The sequence below is a fragment of the Solanum lycopersicum genome, chromosome 8 (assembly GCF_036512215.1).
Source record: "Solanum lycopersicum chromosome 8, SLM_r2.1".
NCBI lineage: Eukaryota > Viridiplantae > Streptophyta > Magnoliopsida > Solanales > Solanaceae > Solanum > Solanum lycopersicum.
This window is the reverse complement of record NC_090807.1, coordinates 64,226,494-64,248,327: the sequence shown is the minus strand read 5'-3', so window position 1 is coordinate 64,248,327 and position 21,834 is coordinate 64,226,494. Positions and strand designations below refer to the sequence as shown.

At 33.3% G+C, this 21,834-nt stretch overlaps 4 protein-coding genes across 4 annotated transcripts; 2 read left to right on the top strand and 2 right to left on the bottom strand.

The window, feature by feature from the left end:
* Positions 1–483: 483 nt before the first annotated feature.
* Positions 484–2,791, top strand: LOC101264355 (pentatricopeptide repeat-containing protein At5g47360). The gene has a single exon (XM_004245745.5). It carries the CDS (start codon positions 705–707, stop codon positions 2,145–2,147), a length of 1,443 nt encoding a protein of 480 aa, XP_004245793.1. The 5' UTR covers positions 484–704; the 3' UTR covers positions 2,148–2,791.
* A 637-nt stretch (positions 2,792–3,428) lies between these two features.
* Positions 3,429–8,145, top strand: LOC101265264 (phosphatidylglycerophosphate phosphatase PTPMT2-like). Its single transcript, XM_004245748.5, has 6 exons — positions 3,429–4,373; positions 5,476–5,598; positions 6,291–6,384; positions 7,120–7,202; positions 7,286–7,375; positions 7,526–8,145. The coding sequence occupies exons 1-6, from the start codon at positions 4,107–4,109 to the stop codon at positions 7,895–7,897; spliced, it is 1,029 nt and encodes a 342-aa protein (XP_004245796.1). The 5' UTR covers positions 3,429–4,106; the 3' UTR covers positions 7,898–8,145.
* On the bottom strand, positions 7,697–11,732 carry LOC101253613 (uncharacterized). Its single transcript, XM_069288597.1, has 12 exons — positions 11,364–11,732; positions 10,988–11,072; positions 10,456–10,507; positions 10,308–10,328; positions 9,947–10,000; positions 9,595–9,645; positions 9,437–9,499; positions 9,034–9,099; positions 8,877–8,915; positions 8,658–8,780; positions 8,465–8,557; positions 7,697–8,368 (listed from the first exon to the last, which is right to left on the bottom strand). Exons 1-12 carry the CDS (start codon positions 11,455–11,457, stop codon positions 8,186–8,188), a joined length of 924 nt encoding a protein of 307 aa, XP_069144698.1. The 5' UTR covers positions 11,458–11,732; the 3' UTR covers positions 7,697–8,185.
* A 293-nt stretch (positions 11,733–12,025) lies between these two features.
* Positions 12,026–20,518, bottom strand: LOC101264960 (uncharacterized). Its single transcript, XM_004245747.5, has 12 exons — positions 20,228–20,518; positions 20,065–20,149; positions 18,535–18,586; positions 18,421–18,441; positions 18,275–18,328; positions 17,670–17,720; positions 16,301–16,363; positions 15,871–15,936; positions 15,750–15,788; positions 14,517–14,639; positions 14,301–14,393; positions 12,026–12,567 (listed from the first exon to the last, which is right to left on the bottom strand). Exons 1-12 carry the CDS (start codon positions 20,325–20,327, stop codon positions 12,241–12,243), a joined length of 1,074 nt encoding a protein of 357 aa, XP_004245795.2. The 5' UTR covers positions 20,328–20,518; the 3' UTR covers positions 12,026–12,240.
* Positions 20,519–21,834: the final 1,316 nt, after the last annotated feature.

Genomic DNA, 21,834 nt, shown 5'->3' with positions numbered 1-21,834 from the left:
AATATGTGTAATAAGTCACTCAACTATTTACTATTCTCTTTAAAATTGTCTTTAATTATAATCTTTCATGCATAATATGTTTAGTTGTTTATCCTAAATATTTATATAAGATTTAAAAAAAATTCATAATAAATTATCCTATTTGTATATTGACAAGCGAAATATATAAAGAGTTCCTGAAAATTCCTAAATATATAAATACATAATCTGTATATACTTATCCTATTTGTATATTCACAAGCGAAATGTACAAATGACAGAAATATACAGCCGCAACTTTCATAGCAAACAAAATTATAACTATGGAGCGTAATTATCGAAACTATAGCTATAAAGCCTTATTATGTTTGCTATTTCTGAAATATTTCTTTTTTTTAATAATACCAATTACAAACAATTTCGAATGATCAGATTCGATCCATTAGAGGCCCCGGTTGTACTCACAAGCCCAAATCTAGCTGAAATGGAATATTTGGGCCCAAATATGGCCCATATTATTTTCTTCGGCCCGTCCATTAAGCTAACTTACGCCTCCCCAATCTCTTCCCAAGTGCGGCAGTTGCCGGCGTCTTTCCCATCGGTGCCTCTTTCTCCGGCGAAAAAACAAGTTACAGGTTCCAGTCTTCATTTCTATTGCTCTATCATTCCATATATTTCAATTTTCTCGCAGTTCAAAATACAGCATATCTAGAATTCATTTTCTTATGAGAAAAATTATGTTTCTTCCATCAATTTCTCGCCTATTCGCCGATACTAAATCACTCAATAAACCAATTTTTTCACTCAAATTGGTACATTTACTCAGCACTTCTTCATCATCAGCTGGAGAATACTTAAGTCATTTGCTGAAAAATAAAAATGTATCGGGTATGGAGAGAACATTGAGCTCAGTTAGGTCTAAGCTAGATGCTCGATGTGTTGATGAAGTATTAGAGAAATGCGCTGTTGATGATCCCCAAATGTGTCTGAGATTCTTCATTTGGGCTGGTTTTCAATCCAGCTATAGACATAGTAGCTACATGTACAGTAGAGCTTATAAACTGCTTGGAGTGGATCGTAAGCCGCAAATTATTCGAGATATAATTGAGGCTTATAGGATGCATAAATATGTCACAAGTGCTAAGATGTTTAAAGTTGTGTTGAATTTGTGTAGAGAGGGAAAAGATGCAATCTTGGGATTGTGGGTGTTGAGGAAAATGAAAGAGTTGAATTGTCGCCCGGATACGACTATGTATAATGTAGTTATTCGATTATTATGTGAGAAGGGAGATATGGATGAAGCAATGGGTTTGATGAGAGAGATGGACCTGATTGATGTTCATCCTGATATGATCACCTATGTTGTGATGATTAAGGGGTTGTCTGAGGTGGGTAGGTTGGAAGAAGCTTGTGGATTAACCAAAGCTATGAGGGAACATGGATGTATACCAAATACGGTTACCTATTCAGCTCTTCTTGATGGGATTTGTAGGTTCGGGAGTTTGGAAAGGGCACTTGAGTTATTGAGAGAAATGGAAAAAGATGGTGGGCAGTGTAAGCCTAACGTCGTTACATATACTACCGTGGTTCAAAATTTTGTTGAGAAATGTCAGTCAATTGAGGCATTAAGTATTTTGGACCAAATGATGGATTTTGGGTGTAAACCAAATAGGGTACTTATCTCTACTTTGATTCACGGTCTTTGCAAAGAGGGGCATGTGGAGGAAGCTCATAAAGTTATTGACAGAGTAGCTAAGAGTGGAATTTCATATGGTTCTTGCTATAGCTCTTTAGTTTTATCGTTGTTTCGGATTGGAAAAGTCGAGGACGCAGAAATGTTTTTTAGGAGAATGTTGACTGGTGGCCTAAAGCCTGATAGCTACACCTCAAGCACAATAATACGATGGCTTTGTCAGCAAAATCGGATACTTGATGGATATCACTTGATTGAGCAGTCTGCAAGTGTATCATCTATAGATTCTGATATTTATTCTGTTCTTATGGCTGGACTATGCGATGCAAATCATCTTGCGGAAGCTGCTAATCTTGCTCATCTGATGGTAGAGAAAAGAATTCAGCTCAAAGGTCCTGTTAAGAATGTAATTGAATGTCTTAGACGTTGTGGGAAAGAAGATTTAGCTTCAAGTATTGGTAACGTTAAGAGCTGATGAATGTTGCGATTACCATTAATACATTGATCCTACTTGTGCACCAAAAGAGTGCCCTCGTCAGTTATATGGAATATTCCACATAATTGAATTCTTCTTCAGTTTGTGCAATCAAATAAATGTTGGTACTATGTGCACAAAGCTTGGTCATCCTTCTTATTCTGTTGGTTGTTGAGACTATGCATGAGCGGGTTTAGTGCTTGTTCTTCCCTTATATTCCTCTATATTAGTCCTCACATTGTTCATTTCTTGGTTTGGTGCTTTCTGTCAAGCCGTATATACAGAATTGAACTTTTCCCTACTATATAAATTTTACTGGGACTTTGAACTGTGCTTCGGAAGTGGAACAGTCTAAAGAGTTTACGAAAAAACCAATGATTTTTCACCAGAATCACTCTGTGTTGCTGCAGGGGAATGAATGTCAAGAGGAAGAGTTTTTGAATCTGATAAGAAGGAAAAGAGGGAAATGGGATTTCAATAGTTAAGGGAAAAATATCTCTTTGTGTACACTTTTTTCGTTTAGCCCGTGTTACTGCTTGAACAGTCAGTAGTTGACTCTTATGTAATATGAGTTCTGGGTAAGTATTGTCTCTCACTTACAAAATTTGATGACATTCAAGCATGAATGTTCTCATTTGCAATAATCAGATGTGCTGCTGGCTATTACCTATAGTTTTCCTCATTACATTTGTGTATGATATTACTCTTCTTACCTGATAATAGTGTTAAACACAAATTTGCTGCTTCGTTTTTCAGATATAATTCTATTACCTGTCACTTGATGATCTTTTAAAAGATTTTCTGCTTCAAGTATTGTTTGCATCTATTGAAAAAGCAAGAACCTTAGTCTAGTATTCAGGATTTGAACAATGGATATTATTGGATCAATGTTCTCTTATTTCAAAATTAGTTCTTTGAAACTCTCTGAACTTTCTGTTTGATACCAATATGTAGCAGGAGAACCATCGGACATAGGCTTCTTCACCAACTAATGGTTTAGTACATTGCTTCATCTGCGTCCTAGCTTGAATGCCTCACATGCCTTTTCAATCGAGCTCATTGCAATGTGCTTGTTGTATTGGTAAAATCAGTCAATGACCGGACCAGGGAGTGAAGTCCAACTCATAAGGGTCCCAATATTCTCAATGTACGGTGTGCGATCAAAAAGTTAGTGCTCAAGTGGAAGACTAAAAGGATTCGAAATCTATAAAATGGGTTACCTAAGTTTATTCAATTTAAAAACTTATTTATGCGACATTTCATATTTAACTAACGTGCCCATAAATTATAAAAATAATTATCTCAAACATAATACACTATTAGCATAAGATATGGGATAACAACGAGGTTATCCAATCAAATAAAAGGGCCTTAAATGTGATTCGTAAATTGTAGTTTGGGATTTGCACGTCACAGTCTCCTACAAAATTTACTTTAATTAATTTTATATTTATAATAACGTACGAAATTTCGTGGCACACATATACAAAGGGGACAATCTGAATTCTCAAGTAGAGTATTGTCTAGGGTTCGTCAATTCCAAGCTATCTCCACTCTTTTACCGATTCCGATTCAATTGTTTTTGCAAATCGAGGGTCTCAGCTGTCTCCGCCAGATCTTGGCCGTCAGATTGACACCTTTTTCTCTTAATATGGTCGAAATTTGCAAGCCCTATATTGATTTCGATCAAAGTTCGAACCTTTGTTGCAATTTCAGCGACTCAGATCCGTTTCATAGATAATTTGCCTAATTTTGAGAGAAGGGTGGGTTTGTTTGTATGTTGATTTTGAAGAGTCGTCTCTTAGTTTGAAATTTTAGGTGCAAGATTGTGGAATTTGCACTTTGTTTATCAGTGCGTTGTGTAAATTTTCTTTAGAGAGTGTGTTCTGCATCGTGTTTTTCCCTCTTGTTTTTGATCAGTGGGTTGTATATAATAATTTTTTTGGTCTTCCAAGTATTATGATGTATATAGAGGAAGAGAAGGGAGGAGGGTTGGAGACTGAGAAGGAGGAGGTGGTGGTGGGTGGAGTGATAGAGAAGGCAGAGAAATCATCTAAGGTGTTGTGTTCTAGTGGTATTAGTGGCAAGAATGCTATTGTTGTTTTGGATGTAAGGAGGGTGATGGTTGGAGTTGGGGCTCGGGCCTTGTTTTACCCGACACTTCTCTACAATGTTGTTAGGAACAAGATTCAGTTAGAGTTTCGCTGGTGGGACTGGATTGATGAGGTATAATAACCTTTTCGTGGATTGCTTTTGACACTTTTTTGTTGTCCTGGATATACTGTATAAACTTGTAATGAATGCCTTGTTGTTATTGTTGTTTCCCCTTTAATGTATCTGTTGTCTTTATATGGATCTATGTCAATGTGAAAATGATGTCAGTATGTTTCAATAGTTGTTTAGATAAGTTGGAATGTTTTTGCTTATAATGTGCAATCCCTATTGCATATCCAAACGTTAACTCATGTAATGTACTGGTAAAGTTTGAACTAGTTATATTAGACATTGATTCTAAGTAATTGACATTCAAGGCAGGATAGGTCTTTCTGAAAGCTTTGGAAATGTCAGTTTCGTTAAAGTTGATTACTTTGATTGTTGATGTTGAACTATTATAACATCTTGCTGAACTTCTAAATCATGAATAATGATAGTAGTACTATATGCATGGTTATCAGAAAGATGGGTGGAACTGAATTTTGTAGAAATATCAATCTTAATTTCTATCTGGGCATGCTTTTCTATCATACAAAAAAGAATATACTAAGATCAATACAGTACTCTGTACAAATTAGCAAGATGATTAAACTTGTCTGTCCTAGGAATGACTAGATAATGACACGTGGGAACTAATACTTTTTCTGTGGTGATCTGCTCAAAGAAATTTGCCTCTAATTAGTAATCACTAATCTGTGACAAGTGGCAAAGGATGCATAGTTATCCAGGAAGATGGACAAATAGTAAACTTGTTCAGCTCTTCTTTTCTTTTCACTGCTATAAAGTTAGTTACTCTCACCATTTCCTGCATTTTTTTTGAATGTCGTACAATCTTTCTCCACCAGTTACTTGCTTATAGGGATATTAAGGAATGTGCTCTTACATCTTTAACTCACATGATATAAGCTGAAATGCATTTCTTGTTATTCCATATGCATCTATCTTCACATTGGAAATTAAGTTTGCGTGTATGCATGATCATCTTGGAAGATTGCATAGGTTGATTAATGTTCATTCGTTCAAATTCTATTTTAGTGAACAGTTAGTTAGTAGTTTACACTCCAATATTTTATGGTATAACAAGATTGTAGTACTGACTTAATATCCTGTTTAGTTTGTGTTATTAGGTGCTGTCCCTTTCCAATCTGATGTGAAAAGGCTAAAGGAGCTTGGTGTCTCCGGTGTTGTCACCCTAAATGAGCCATATGAGACTTTAGTTCCGACATCTTTATATGAGGTTAGTTCTTGAACTTCTGATATTTGTTTTATTCTTTCTGTTATGCTTCACTCAAAAGATAAGGTCAGTCTTTCCTTTTCTATAACAACCCCCCTCCACACATACCCAAAAAAAAAAGGAAGTCAGTCATAATTCAAGTTTAATCTTCAGGACCCTTCTCCTTATTTATTCTGTACCACTTTGCATGATCTTTCTGTTATGCTTCACTTAAAATTTAAGTGGGTCAATCCTCATCTAATTTGAAAGATATGTAAAGTCAGGCTTCATCCAAGCTTCTCCTTCCTCTTATTTCTTTTGTATCCCTATGAAATTGGTATACACGAATTAAGTATGTTTGAGTAGCATTGCACTAGCTGAGGAGGCTGTGCATCGCCAAACATATTTTGATGAAACGGTCCAACTGTCCATAATGACCCTTTTCAGGACCTTATGTACTGTTTGTGTTCTGATCTTCTTCATGGTATTACCATTAGTATTTATCATATAAATATGGGATACAGTAGTCGTTTCCTTCCTACCTTACCCCAGTAGAGAAATCTTTCACTTCTTAATTCCCACGTTTTACTTTTCACTATTAACTAATTGTCTGGTTCAAATACTTTTAAATTATGGCTTTGTTATTTAAATTTGCTCCCTTTACATGATCAAGTTTTCTTTTTCTTCACATTATTGTTATCTATTACTTCTTGCAGGCTCATGGTATTCGTCATTTGGTTCTCCCAACAAGAGATTACTTATTTGCCCCATCTCTGAATAATATATGTCAAGCAGTAGAGTTCATCCACGGTGCGTACCTTCCCAGCCTTTTGGCTCCCTTTTTAAATTAGTTTGTTGATTTTACCGTTTTGTCAACATTCTTGACCTTAATTCCTGGATGCTTTTGGTATTTTGTGACGACATCAGTCACTTGCCATTTGAGATTCATCTAATTTTTTCAACTCTGGAACTATGAGCAGTCTCCATCATATCAAAAATGACAGTCTGAGGGTTGAAGTGTCCAATTCATGGGTTTGATAATCATATTTTATGTTTTGAGACTAAGACAAAAAGTACCTTAAACTCCATGTTAAATATTTTACTAATTCAAATGTCATTGTTAAGTAAAAGTCAAAAATACTGATCCAATCAAATATTTGTTGAGTCACTAAATTGTGATTATGACACTTAAAAATGGGATTGGGGGACTACATTTGTTAAGTTGCTGGCTTCTATTTGGATATAGTACTTTTTGAGGTGTCTGTCCCTTTGTTTGATGGCTTGTTTTCTGTTTTGTTGCTTTCTATGTAAACAAATAAGGGTAAGTACAAAGTTCCATTAAATTAGCCCTGGTTTAGTAAATTTCTATGCTTTTCCTCTTGTATTCTCTCCTTTTCCTTCCTACCTAATCAAGATTGAACCTCTACCCCTTTTCCCCCTGGCAGAAACTATAGAAATATCCAAGAGATTGCTTAAAGTACTGCCAGAGTAGAGTTTACTAGTAGGTTAAGCCTTTATATAAAATTTTCTTGTTTGTCTTTGAAGAAAATGCTTCCAATGGACAAAGTACATATGTGCACTGCAAGGCTGGTCGAGGACGTAGCACGACCATTGTCTTGTGCTACTTGGTGGGTAAACTAATACTTGTTTGAATGGATTGTTTAAAGATCACTATATACATTTTCTTTCTAAAGTTTATTTCGTTTTGTAGGTTAAGTACAAGCAGATGACACCAAATGATGCATATAACTATGTGAAGTCAATTCGTCCAAGGGTGCTTTTGGCCTCTACACAACGACAGGTGTCTCGAGATTTACCTCATATTTATATCCTTTTTCTCTAATATGCATTATTTTTCTCCTTAAATGAGATTGATGGTAGATACTCCAGTTGACTTGGTTTTTATTTTTTTGGCTATTGTTGCTGATTCTATTTCCCCACTGATTATCAGGCTGTCCAGGATTTTTACCATCTCATGGTGAAAAAGTCATACAGTTCTACCCCCTTGACTAGTTTGATCCCACGGAGCTCAATCTTCTCCAGACGGAATTTGCTAGCCTTCGATGATGGTGCTGTAGTTGTGATAACCGAAACAGATCTAGATGGATATAATTCAAGCCTCGACTCTAGGGTGGCTGGATCTGAGCTCTGGGCTGATTTGAATTTGATTTACAGGGTTCGAGTTGCTGGTGGGGCAGCCTTAGCAAGACTCTCCTGTATGTGGTTACATTGTCACACCGACCAGAAGATTCCGAATCAGAAGCTGACTCCAGAGAGCAAGCAGCTGGAAAGTTTCACTGTAGATATACATGTGTTTTCTTAAGTTAATAAGTTGTACATATATTTCCTCTGTATATGTAAAGATGCTATAAGCTAAGGTGTCTACTTTTTCAGCTTTCTCTACCAAAAAACCTCGACGACGTTCGTCGTTCTCTATGTAAATACGAAATATGCCATATACTTCTCAAAGTTGCAAATGAGAAGTTTGAGTATATGTCTGTTAATTCACTCAGCTAGAACCCAAAATGTGAAACAACTCAATAATCAATTATTTAGTAGTAGTTCTTTTTATTTTCCATTTGAACACAAGAAGATTTTTTTTGAAAAAAAATCAATGTACCACTTGAGCATCAGCTTTATTCTTTAGTGCTCCATCAATCAAATATGGGACAACATTTTGTTGCATTTCTTGAATATCCATTACTAAGTGATATCCTGGTAACTTTATGAACTTCACTTTTCCAGCTTTATCCAATGTTTGTAATCCAAATGTATCCTCTAGATAAAGATTAGTCTGTCAAAAAAATTGTCTACTATTTTTTAAAATTATAATCTCGAGGTTGTTTCTGATAGATCCTCGATTGGAATTTAAGGGGGGAAATAATGTTACCTGTTGTGGTGGCAAAATTTGAGAATTGGTTCCATCTTGATAAAAGCCAAACCAAGAACTTTCTTTTGGAGTTATTACACCATCATGTTCAAACTGTAAAGATATTAAAAATAAAATAGTACTAATTATTTAGTAAGTAAATCTTTAAATTATTTTTCATTTTTATTTTATTTAAAAAAAGAGTAAAATGTACCATGATAAGAACAAGGTTCTGCAAGCTAGTGAAACGTTCCTTATAAATTGGATTAGTTGCGTTAGGAATTTCATTATTAAGCTTTGGCAAATATCTACAACCTCTTAAATATCCAGCAATATCCTGAGAGAAAAAAAAAAGAAAATATTTTTTAAAGAATATTAAAATTTAAATAATAATAAAAAGGAATTAAAAAAAAGAGAAACAAGAATTACTCACATTTGGAAGCTTGATATAGCCACTAGGAGCATAATGAGTCTAAGATTTGCATATTAATTAAAAAAAAACTGATGTGTTAGCAAATAATCAGTTGAAAAAACATTATAATAAAATAAAAAGTAAATTAATTAAGAGTAACATTTGAAGATAAATATACTTGAACATAGTCAGAATATATTCCAATTCCAAAAATACCACCAGCTCCATCACACCAAGGGTTACCCTGTCAATTAATAATAACAAAATATTTTTGCTAGTTAGTATTTTTAAGCGATACATGCGATTATTGTTTTCTTTATCATTATTTGTTTGAAAAAGAAAAATTGATACTCGATCAAGTCTATATACATATCAGAAAATTATATTCAAGATTTTAATTTAAAATCTCTAATTATGATTAATATTAATGTTGTAACAAAATTACATATCATAGAGTTATATGATTATTGTTCTTTTTTATTTGTTTGTAAAAGAAATTTAATACCCAATTAAATCTATATTCATATCGAAAAATCATATTAATCTGATATAGATATTAATATTGTAACAAAATTACATACAGTGCAAGCAGGAGCATAAGCAATGCCAGCATTAGGTCCACCAATTGAGATAAAGTTATTGACCTGTGGCACAATTTTAGTTACAAAAAATAATAATAAAAAAAATGATAAAATAAATAATGTAAATAATAAGATAAGTATATTAATAAAATTCTTACTCGAGGTGCTTCATCACAAAACTCTATAAGTCCTCTAGCTACCATATTTCCCTGGAAAAAAAAAAACATGAATATATAAATAAAATATAGATTAACATATCTTTATTTATTTATTTTTAAATAAAAAAAGTGATCGAGAGTTATGAGGTCTTAGATTTAAATTTCAGTGCAAATATAAATACTGAATGATTCTTCCTATTAGTTCTAATCTTGATGGACAAAGTACTTGACATCAATCAATACTAATTATAAAAAATAAATATATCGTAAAATTAATAAAGATGCACGAAAATTAGCACGAACACCAGAATTATCATAAGGGAGACAAATTTATGATTATAGATGAATTTACCTGTGAAAGACCAACTATATTGTAACCTTGTTGAAGTTCCTCCATTCCCTTCACCTGTAATTCAATTCACATTCAGATTTCTCCATATATTTCTCTGTTTATTTAATTTTTTTATTTCTCCGCCAACATTAATTGTCCACTATTAACTTGACACAACTCTTATGAAATAATAAATAATATAGGAGTAATATTATTCTTCGACTTTATTAAATTTAATGCTTTAAAAATGTGGAATAGTCAAAAAAAAAGTAAATTAAATAAATATTATTATACACTTATTTTTAATATAGAGAACAATTATTACTGAACCGGAGCATTATTTTATTAACTAAAAGAAGATAATCCAGTGGATGTTCAATACCTTTTCACAAGCAATTTGAACCTACAAGTACAGCATGGGCCAAAAAAGAGAAAGGCACAGATTACAATTCACAAGAATTTTAATATATGCAATTAATAATCCAATCAAAATAATGAGAATCACTACTTTTTTTTTAATCAATTGTTACCTGATTTTCTAGAGGCATATAGTAAGAACTATACACTCCATCTCCAATTTCTCTGCCAAAAAAAGAAAAAAAAAATCCAAACATTCATAAATCATACTAGTAAAAACAATAGTAATATACGAAAATATATAAAGTAATTATCATATATGTCAATAAATAATTATAGTTACGAAAATTTAACTTATATATACGGACAATTATAATGAATTTGGAGTAGTTGTGAAAATTTGGATTTTAGACTATTGGTTAATTTCATGCATGAGAAGAGGACTATTTTGGAAAAAGAATAAAAATAATAATAAACACATTTCGTGTAATCATCTCTAACTGTGCGAGGTAAAAAGGTAGTTTTTGATACATACTAAATTCAAAAGAAAAGTTTTCGAAATAGAATTACAAAAAAGAAAAACATAAAAGCAAAAGTAACAAAATACAAAACAATAAATATTAATAGACTTTTTTGAAAAATAAGAGACTATACTATTACAAAATAATATGTTACAAATATGGAAAAAAAAATTGAAAAACGTACAAACAGTAACCATTGGATTTTGACAAGAGACTGAGTTGTGACGTGTAAAATGTACTTCCTGCATCGTTGCAAGACTCTCCTAGTCCTGCAATCAACCAAAAAAAAATCGTTTTTCAAACGACAATAACATATTTAGTATATTTCACGAAGTGTGTTTTCGAGAGAATATAGTATATTCAAATCTTAATTTTATATCAAAGGTAGAAAAATTATTTCTAATAAACTCTCGACACAAGAAAAAATAATCTAAAGCAGTATGAAATAACATAATAACAAAATAATAGCTAGTAATTGTTAACAACAAAATAAAATGATAATCGACGTAAGAAAAACACGTAGTTACAAAAATGACAATATATATACAAATAAAGATTACCATGCAATACTATGAAAGGAATAGAAGAAGAAAAACATATGGAACAGAAGATTAAAATGATAAAGATGAAATTTTGTGAGCATAAATAAGCCATTTGAAATTTTATTTAAAGCTTTTAATGGAGAAAATGTGCGGCGAAAGTTTTTGGTTCTTTTAAGCTGGATATATATAGTACTATAGTGTATAAATAAAACATTTGAAATTTACTTTATTTGTTTTTATAATTGTTTCAATTTTATATTTTTGGATGAGTTTGATTTGGCAATTTTCGTTTTCCATTAATCTACTTGATTTTTACCTTATATATAGTAATCATATCTAATTATTAAGGATAAACTTTTTTTTTTGTCATCACGTTTATATTTTTTCCTTCTTTTTTGCAAATCAAGATTAAAAAAAAAGAACAAAAACGTTTGATGTCATATATGTGCATTTTTTTTTACGGAGGTCTATTGGAAAGAGTTTCTCTATCTTTGTAACATTTACTTATGAAGTAAGATTATGTATACATTATATCCTTTTCAGATTCCACCTATAAAATTATAATATTGTTATCGTTAAAAACATATCCTTTTTCGATATTAAACTAGGTTGTGTGACCTGTTGATGCATGTCAATATGGTATGAACATAGAAATAATTATAACCTATAAAATTATAATGTTGTTATCGTTAAAAACATATCCTTTTTCGATATTAAACTAGGCAGCATAGTTGCTAACAACGCTATCTGATATTAGTACATCTTTTTTGCAAGAGTTTGAATATTTTGGCACATACAGAGTCAACAAGACAACATAAAGCTTCCAATCAAAGCCAAGCCATAATATATTTCAATGAAGTTGTATATCGTGGTCATCTACTATCAAACAACCAAATCAAGCGTCAATAGACCGTTGATCTATGGTCAAGCCAAGTAGTTCCGCGAAGAAGGTATTGACAGGTTCAGGCCATTTATAAGATGATGAACCTTCAAAAGTAAAAACACTTGATGCATCGTCTTGCAAATCATGTAATGCCACCATGCGTTGCACGTTTGAGAAGCTCCCGTCTGTTGATGCATTCCCTGCCAAGTATGGAACAACATGCTTTTTCATATCTCTGGAAGAAATTTGGAGGTGATTCCCGGCTACTTTGACATATTTCACCTTCCCAGCATCGTCCAAGGTTTTCAAACCGATCCAATCCTCAGTATACAGCTGAGTCTGCCAAGCAAAAGGAAAAATCTCACTTGGTTGAACTTGAAGCACAAATGTACAGGAAAACAAAGTATCTTTTCAAATATTGTCAAGCATAGTTTTCGCGAACCTGAAATGTGCTTAACTAATAGGATCATGTGGTACAGGGTAAAATGTATGGATAGAACTATGGGAAAAAGAATGGGGTGCAGGAGAGATGAAACACTTGGTCACAGTTGATTAGCAAGAAACACAAGAGCAGACTCCATCAGGAAGTTGAACCAATTATTTCCGTTAATCATTAAAACATAAAGAAAACAGGATGTCTAATATTACAGAATAGAAACTCTAGAGGCAACTCCTTGGACTGACGCTGCCCTGCCAACATGATTGAACCTATAAAGGCCTAGCTCTAGATCAAAATCAATGAATTGACTCTAGTTTGATACATGTTGAATTGAAACAGTGAGGTTTTTGTACGTCTAATAGAGCCTACTTGAATAAGTTAATGTTCTCTCTGGTAGCTTCAAGTGGTTTACTTGCATTTAGTGTAAAATATGCAAATGCAAGACATAAATGGAAGAAAGACTTGATTAAAACAATATAGAGGAGAAGAAAGGTCATGAAATTTTTTATCTTTGAATTATTAACATATTGATCTCGAGCTTTCCATATTTGTTCTGGAATCACAATAAAACATATTTTAAGTATCAATGAAGCTGAATCTCAAAGTCAAAGCCATGCATAGCATATTCAGGTTGAGCCAAGATTAACTAGATCTTAAAGCTTGGCCTGGTTCACGTCTACCTAATTGCACAGAATCCAATCCAATGAAACTCTTTGCTAAACACATTGATGGCAATTGTAAAAACACTTCAACGCCCTCACCCCCCTGGTTTTGACATTAATTATAAGTAGAAAAGAAAAAGTAGCAAACACGATCTCTACATAGTAAGTTTTCTTCTACCTATATAGTCTGTTCAGAAACACAAGACATACTTATCCAATTCTCAATGGTCACAGAATACGATCCTACAAACTAGAACAAGTAAGCAACGGTAGATTATGGTATTTGCAGTATCCTTGGTACTATTGCAGGATAGTGGAGGTAAAGAATACGAGAGGAGGAGAGTGGGAGAGGGAGAGTGAACAAAGAAACTGATCACAGGTGAAAACAATGTTTTTGGATTGGATAAGAGGGAGATTTAATCCCCTTTCAATGATAAATGATACAGGCATGGTTACTGATATGACTAATTGCAGGTTGGAGGTATGTAATTGTCAGAATACGACGCAAGTATACCAAGTAAGGTGATAGTGTTTATGTTGAAGACTTGGGAGAACAGTGAGAAGCAAGGAGGTGGCGGTGTAATCCAGAAGTAGATATGTTGCCATCATTGGAACATTTAAGTAACCCATACATTTGGTTTCATATTAACATTTTTCTCTGAAGCATGTCAAACCACAGCGAAAACAGTACTGGTGAAGAACATCGTCAACAAGGAAAAGGTCTCGCTCTTTCGTGGAATGAAGGATATTGACAACTCATTTGAACTTGTTGAGGAAGGAACAGGAAATTCAGTATGAAAATAGTGCATTTGTCAAGGAAGTGTTATATATACAGATACACAATGCAAGCATTTGGTTCTTCTTGGATATCATACATATGAAAAAAAAATTGAGAGGGTGTCTTGTTTGCTGAAATGGCAGCAAAAATAATATAAATTGAACATTTCTCTTAACTAGATTCCACATCATACCTTCTGTGCTGGCAAAATAGGTTCAAAGGCCCCATCTGGATAGTATCCAAACCATGAAGTCTCCTTTGGTATCAAAACAGTATCATGTTCAAACTGTGAATAAGAAAGCAAAAGAACACAGGAAAGAAGAGTGTGATGTAACCATAGCTGCTGCAACTTGTGGTCATTTGACACAAACTAAAAGAAAAATAGAATGCAATGGCAGGACTGACAAACCATGATAAGGACAAGATTCTCCAAGCTGCTGAACCGTTTCTTATATGTGGAATTTCTATGACTGGGGATTTCATTGTTAAGCTTTGGGAGAAACCGGCAGCTTTTCATGTACCCAGGAATATTCTGTGAAGAGAGAAATACAAGTTAAGCTTCCAAACCTGAAAGATTGGTAAATAAATTTGCACCTACCTACCCCTTTACGGATAAAATGTCTCTAGGAGAAAAAATAGTCATACGAAGTTTCAACTTTTAAAGAAGGAAAAGCAGATTAATTTACTTTTGATACCCTAGTTTTTAACACTCAGAACTTGATATTTTTGTGGCACTCACAGTGGCAGTGCCATCACCTTCTTTTAGCATATCTTTCTACATCAAACTGCACTATTCTTTGATTTCACTTAAGAAGTATAAATACATTTTAAATGAAATGGAAATCACAAAATAAAACAAACAAGAATTAGTTAATTAATGATTCTAATATTCATTTCCCTTGTCTTTGCTTCATCCACAACCTACCTAGAGTCCGAAAAGGCAGCAGCCACTAGCTACCTCACCCTCCTTTAATTACCTTGACTCCCACATTACCAACTGCTGTTTCCTGGAGAAGACTATACCAGCACATGTGCATACAGATAGTCAAAAGCACCTATTCACAAGTAGTCCTCCCCACTCCATCTCTCTATCACTACGTCTTAATCACACACAGAGAGCACAACCAAGAACATAGAAAATGCAGAGGAATCGTATATACAGTTTTCTTCTGATAAAAGCACATATGAAGTTTCTACCTTCCCTATGAATCCCATTCACTCCTATCCCTTATCCATTCAAACCACAACCGATGCAGTTAACTCCTCTGTATCCTTCGATGAACTTACATACAACCACTTGTTAACTCCTCTCTATCCTTCGATGAACTTACATGCAATCACTTCTTTCTCTTCAAACAATACGTGTTATAAAATAGAGAAACAGAGAACAAGACATCTAGAACAGATAGGATGAGCGTTATAAATTTTGAAGTAATCAGCTTTGTCCCTTATCAAAGTTGTGATCTTTTTACTGCCACAAGTCTTTATGCATATTTGAATATGAATTTACACAGTCCACTTCCATTGAAATGCAGAGAAGAAGCAAACTTATGAAATTGATTTTATACTCCACTCCCACAAAATGCAGAGAAGAAGCTAATGTGAAGCCACTAGTGGGGAATGCAGTGATAATGCCACTTACATTTGGAAGCTTGAGATACCCACTAGGAGCCAAGTGAGCCTGCAATTTAATTATTTATTATTTCAAGGAAGCCTGTCGAACATCCCTCGGTAAATAAAACAAAATCAGAACCTCGAAATACCTGGACAAAATCAGAGTATATCTCTGACTTGATTAAATTATCAGCAATTATGCAAAAAATGCCAGACTGCAAAATGAATAATGAGATCAACAACAATGCAAAAACACATCAAGGGGAATTTACATGATTTGGTGGTCAACTTTGTCACCCCCTGCTAAAGCATATTTTGGTCGTATTTTCCCCTCAATAATCATCATCAAGAAGCTAGAACACAGTCTAGGATGCTACTATTGACTTTTCCCAAAGTAAGAAGAAAGAGGACCTCACGAAAGAACAGTGCTAGCTCAAAGAACAATGCCAGCAACAGTAAGAAGATAACCAGAAAGAAGCCTTACATAATTGTCTGATCCAGCACCGAAAAATTACCAAATAAACTTGTCTTATTGAAGGATAAATAGCAAATGATGGTACAAAATATACAAACACTTACACCACAGAGAGGAACTGAGGCAGTGCCAGCATGAGGTCCTCCTAAGGAAATCAAATTCTTAACCTGTCGTGGCAACGAGCACAAATATTTATTATTGAAATTTCTCAAGTACAGCTAACATAAGGACTAGACAGACGACAACAGTAACATATGGAATCAATAATATAAAGAAAAGCCAAGTGCACACTAAGAAATTAAACGTTTATCTCCTGGATTTGTCCTATTTCCTTCTTTGGAAAACCTAAATCCAAAACTTCCTACTCAACATAAATTCCAGAGAGAATGCAGATTAAAAGGTTGGAAAGCTACACATTTGACCCTCTCATCCCTTTGGGGAGTCGATACAATATATCAATTCATTCCACCAACTATGGTAAACAGGTAGATGAAGACTACTAGTGTTCCTCGGCGTCTTTTTTTCTTCACTGTCCATATGCATTTCCCATCACACGAGTAGGGAACCTTTACTTAACCAACAATTAGAGGTTGTGTTATAGACTAAATAGCAGAGCCCAACCCAAAAGAGTGACCTAATTAGGAGGTAGCCCATTTAACTAATAAACCCATTAGTATATATCTTTTTAATCAATGAGGCACAATGGCACATTACAGGTTGATGGGATGACAGGCTAATGGCATGTTAGGTATCGAAAAAAAGACTGGATCAAATTTCTGACTCTGAGCAACGTATGTACTGGAATTTCTCCAAACACGAAAAGAAATTCATCAGGCAACAAATTAAGAATTGTTTCCAGAAGTGATGGTTGGCAGCAAATTCAGAAGAATGACTTATAGTGATGGTGGAGAGCATTGAAGTGCTACGTGGGCTGTTGTTTTAGAGAAGGACATGTGAAGAGATATTGTTCTGAATGTGTTGATAATCTACCAAAAAACCTTGGTAGGATTGAGAAATAAAAGGGGAACTGGAAAACTAAGATTCTGTGGAGCTTTGAGCCTAAAATTCTTTGTTTTTTCCAAAGAATATTTTTTATGACAGTGGTGTTTGGGCCAACTTTTGAGCACCTCGACTATTCAACTGGATACCTGCTACTTCTAGCGCAAATTTTCAATGAACATTATTAAATTTGACAAGTGAGCCCAAAGGGTCTTTGTTCCCACAGTTCTTCATATTGAAGATAATTCCATGGTTCATAGGCTGATTTAAACTAATACAGTGGCTAACATATATCACACAGAGATGCACATCCACATATGTAGTAAGAGCTGGGTTGAAAACTTGAAATGACTAGACTAAGAAAGATCTGACTTCGACTTCAAGAAGCAAATAAAATCGGAAGTCATCTTTATCAGATGCATATCAATTTGCATGCAATTCAGTGAAATCCTGCTTTAAGCTTTTTTCCCCTACCTGTGGTCCTCCCTCACAGTATTCCACAACAGCTCGGCCTATTAGGTTACCCTGTAATATAAGCAGATGAATAGTGAATATGCTGTCCATGCAACCATAAACCAATTGAATCCAAAATATTACATTACATAATATGCATTTACTTTCCAAGTGAACGGTACTGTTATGATACCATGTGTCTTGCATAATTCAAAAGCTATTAGTTTCAGATATTTGCTATGAGCTAGGTCAGTTTGGTCACTTGCAGTCTTAAGGATCATATTGGTCACCTACAGATTATATGGATAAAATAAATCCAAATGGGATTACTTAAGGATGATTTTGATTTGTCATAATATATATATATATATATATATATATATATATATATATATATATATATATATATATATATATATATATATATATATTTGGTTCAGATTGAGTTCTCACATATTTTTAAGCTTGGGACCTGATCCCCTTAATTTATTCAAATTGAAGCTAAGAAGTGTAAAAATATAGAGCTAATAACGCTCTGATCGACATACAAATATGGTACTAAGTGATGGAAAGATAGACCAATAAAGTAGTGCACAAATTTACAAGATCTAGTTTCTTTAAATAACCTGTGATAGACCAACTATGTTGTAACCATCTTGGAGTTCTTTCATTTTCTTAACCTGTACCCGGAAGTTTGTTTTCGTCAGCGAACAAAACGAATAATACGAGAGATTAGCCACAACAAAACAATTAATTGACAGAGCTCCATCACCTTGCTACACACTACATCAGCCTGCACATGAAAAAGGACAGATCAGAACTAGGCTCTGAAAACTTTTTTGCCCAAGACAACTACTAGCATTTAGATTTTAATGAGAGTCATTACCTGATCCTCTAAGGTCATAAACCAGGAGTCCCATGATCCATTTCCAATTTCCCTAGAGAGTAGAGTTCAAAGTATAAAGCAAGATAAGTTACATAACCACGCCAAAAAAATTAAGCAGTGGTATGTGGATATAAAACAAATAGGTAATTTTGCAGGATATGGTCCATAAAACAAAAGCATATCAACTAAAACTGGGTATGGAAATAGCATGGATTCAGCAAGTACAGTTCAAATCGGTTTAAGATCTCTTTTGATGAATAACAAGCCATGGTGACATAATACCTCCGTACCAAACCTATCTCAACTTTGGCTTAACGGACAAACAAACCAAATATTATTAATAATATTGAAAACAAATATAAATTAACTAGAAACATCCCAAGTCTTTTTATTTCTTTCATTTTACTTTTTCTTTTGGCAGGCGGAGGGGGCAGGGAAGGGCTAGGGATGCCTTTGAGGAAACTTCCTATCCACTTTGCTGATTATCATGCAGCTTTAATCAGGCATCAATCTTTTCCGATAAGTGAAAATAATGTGATCAATTGAACACCATTTAAAAGAACTACCACAATCCAGAACTGATTTAAACTCTGATAGGAAAGATAAACTTCTCTGTTTCAGAATAATAATGGCTAGCTAAAAGTGATGACTGCTAGTATATTACAAGCTATCTCATGACACAACTAATGATAAATAGAGTGGGCATTGATCAATTATCATAGGTAACATTTTATCAGTTGTTTCCTTATGCGAGTCTCTTATTGAAAAGCTTATTCAAATAACATTAACATAGCCAGTGTAATCCCACAAGTGGGGTCTCAAGAGGGTGCTGTGTATGCAGCCGTACCCCCAACTTATGAAGGTAGAGAGCTTGTTTCATATAGACCTTCGGCACAGATAAAGCATATCAACATCAAGTATTGAAAGGAAAGCTTATTCAACTAATCAGAAGAATAATCATTATCAATTGCATTTTATAAGCTGTTTCCTTAAGCAAGTCACTTATCGAAAATCTTGTTCAAACACTTAGATGAATAATCATCATCAAAATGCTTAAGCTGTATCAAACAAACACTAACACAACTAACTAAAGTCATACCAACAGTCACATTTATGCAAACGAACTACTCTCTCCATCCCAAGTTAAACAAAAAGCTCTTCCCATATGGGACATCCAGATATATTTGACACTATACCACAAACAATTATTATTCTATACAAACTTCACAACTTTGAGCCAAGCGTCTACCAAAAACAACCACTCTACCCTACAAAGGTAAGGGTAAGGACTTCGTACATCCTACCTACCCTCCTAAGACTCCACTCGTAAGATTACACTGGCTATGTTATTGTTGTTACTGTACAAGCTTCACAACACCAAACTATTAAAACATTAATTTTGATTATTTTCCTCAACTATAACATGTGAATACAGTGTTAGCAAAAATGTTCTACACGCCATATAAGATTATCTCAAATAGTTAAATTAAGTACAGCCACTAAACCAATTTTTAAGAAAGGAATAATTACAAGCAATATCCTTCAGATTTTGACCATTCACTTAGCTCCTTTGTAAATCGTTTGACTCCACGATGCGAACACTGATCTCCAATTCCTATTAATCCAAAAAAAAAAACGTTTTTTTAAATTAAAACACATCAACAGTTAAAAAAGAAAAAACATAAACCAATACCATGGAGAACAATGAAGGGGACTGATGATGATATTGGAACCCCAATAAGAATCAAGATTAAGAAGACTAGCATTGAAGATGAAAATCCACGATGACCCATCAAAATATTTTCTTGAAAAGTTCAATTTTTTTGGGTCAAAATGTTTTCTTGATTATTTTTTTTTTCACAGTCCCTTTTTATCTCCAGAAACTTTTGCTGGAAAACTGGTAAAAGTCTAATTGTAGAGTCGTATATGAAGTGATAAAGAAACAAAATAATGAGAAACGGTGGCTAAATTTCCATAGCCACCAATTACAATCCAATAAATAAAAAAATATCATCAGGTCATAGTACAGGTGATTTGTCGTTTTTCGTTTTTTTTTTTTTAATTTTTCATTCTTTACTAATTAACCGTAGAGTGGTGGACTTCTTTTTTCTAATAACAAGGTAATTCGAAGTCGTGCACACGGAATAAAATTTTTGCTCCTATATAATAGCTTATAAATATTTTTTATTAAAAAAATAAAAATATTAAATATTAAATACTTATTATTTAATATGAACGAATTGCGTTTATGTATTTTGTTATTATTTAACACGAGCGAATTGCGTTTACGTATTTTGTTATGAGAAAATCATGTAGAATATTTGGAGGGAGTATCGTGCAAGATTTCTAGGTATGGAGCTACTTCAAATGATGGTAGGTAGGAATGTAATGTACATGAAATTTTTTACCATTTTTGATAGTGCTAGAAAAATCGATTAAAATAGTTAATAAGTAATAGGTGTTGAAAATAAAAATAAGTACATAAATAGTAATGTAGTAGGTAATCTGAAATTAGCAAAACTTAGTGATTAGTTACACGCATTAGTATTTACGTGTGAAAATGTTATTACAAAATTTCTATTAGCGTTTATTCAAAATTATATTCATTAGAATATTTTACTTCATTGATTTTGGTTGTTTAGTTATTGTTTTTCCTCAAAAAGTGTTTTTCTAATTGAAAAATAATAAAGTATAATTTACCTAAATATAGAGTAAATTAGTTCGGGTATTATAAAATAAATTAAATTCATAATATATAGCTCGGATACATTAAGTACGTTAGGAGAAAAGTAGGAGATTTTAAAGATTTTTAGAAATAGTAAGTATACTGAAAATAAGAAGAATATAAAAAGTATATTTCAGTAATTTTTCTAATAATAAATGTGAAATAAAAGTTGGTCTTATGTGATATTGTATGCGTATGAAAAATGTTAGGTCAAATCCATCGATGGCCCCTAAACTTGGCACCAATTTTCACTTAGATACCTCAATCAGGCGATGTTCATTTTAAACACCCCATGTAAGGTTCAACTGTGTCATTTTGATACTTTTCTGACAATAAATAAAAAACTAAAGGAGAGTGTAAATGTGTAATACACTCGTTGATGACGTGGCAAACAATCAATTAAATAATTACATGTATTATTTTCAGTTAAAAATAATTATAAAATCTATTTAGTAAAAAAATTTAAAATATTATTCTACGAAAATTTCTTATTTCATTACACTCAAATCTCTTTTGTGCTTTACAAAAAAATATTATTTTCTTTTACTATTTTTCATATTTATTCTTCTTTTTAG

Bases quoted from the DNA above. Each gene is read 5' to 3' on its own strand.
- LOC101253613 (XM_069288597.1), bottom strand. From the start codon at position 11,457: ATGGCTTATTTATGCTCACAAAATTTCATCTTTATCATTTTAATCTTC. The intron at 10,508-10,987 runs GTACGTTTTTCA...TTTTTTTGGCAG, and splicing joins AAATCCAATGGTTACTGTTT to AGAAATTGGAGATGGAGTGT. The intron at 10,329-10,455 runs GTAACAATTGAT...CTGTACTTGTAG, and splicing joins ATATGCCTCTAGAAAATCAG to GTTCAAATTGCTTGTGAAAA.
- LOC101264960 (XM_004245747.5), bottom strand. From the start codon at position 20,327: ATGGGTCATCGTGGATTTTCATCTTCAATGCTAGTCTTCTTAATCTTG. The intron at 17,721-18,274 runs GTTATTTAAAGA...CTTATATTACAG, and splicing joins ACATAGTTGGTCTATCACAG to GGTAACCTAATAGGCCGAGC. The intron at 15,937-16,300 runs GTAAGTGTTTGT...TTCATTTTGCAG, and splicing joins CCTCAGTTCCTCTCTGTGGT to TCTGGCATTTTTTGCATAAT.
- LOC101265264 (XM_004245748.5), top strand. From the start codon at position 4,107: ATGATGTATATAGAGGAAGAGAAGGGAGGAGGGTTGGAGACTGAGAAG. The intron at 4,374-5,475 runs GTATAATAACCT...TATCCTGTTTAG, and splicing joins GGTGGGACTGGATTGATGAG to TTTGTGTTATTAGGTGCTGT. The intron at 7,376-7,525 runs GTGTCTCGAGAT...ACTGATTATCAG, and splicing joins TGGCCTCTACACAACGACAG to GCTGTCCAGGATTTTTACCA.
- LOC101264355 (XM_004245745.5), top strand. From the start codon at position 705: ATGAGAAAAATTATGTTTCTTCCATCAATTTCTCGCCTATTCGCCGAT.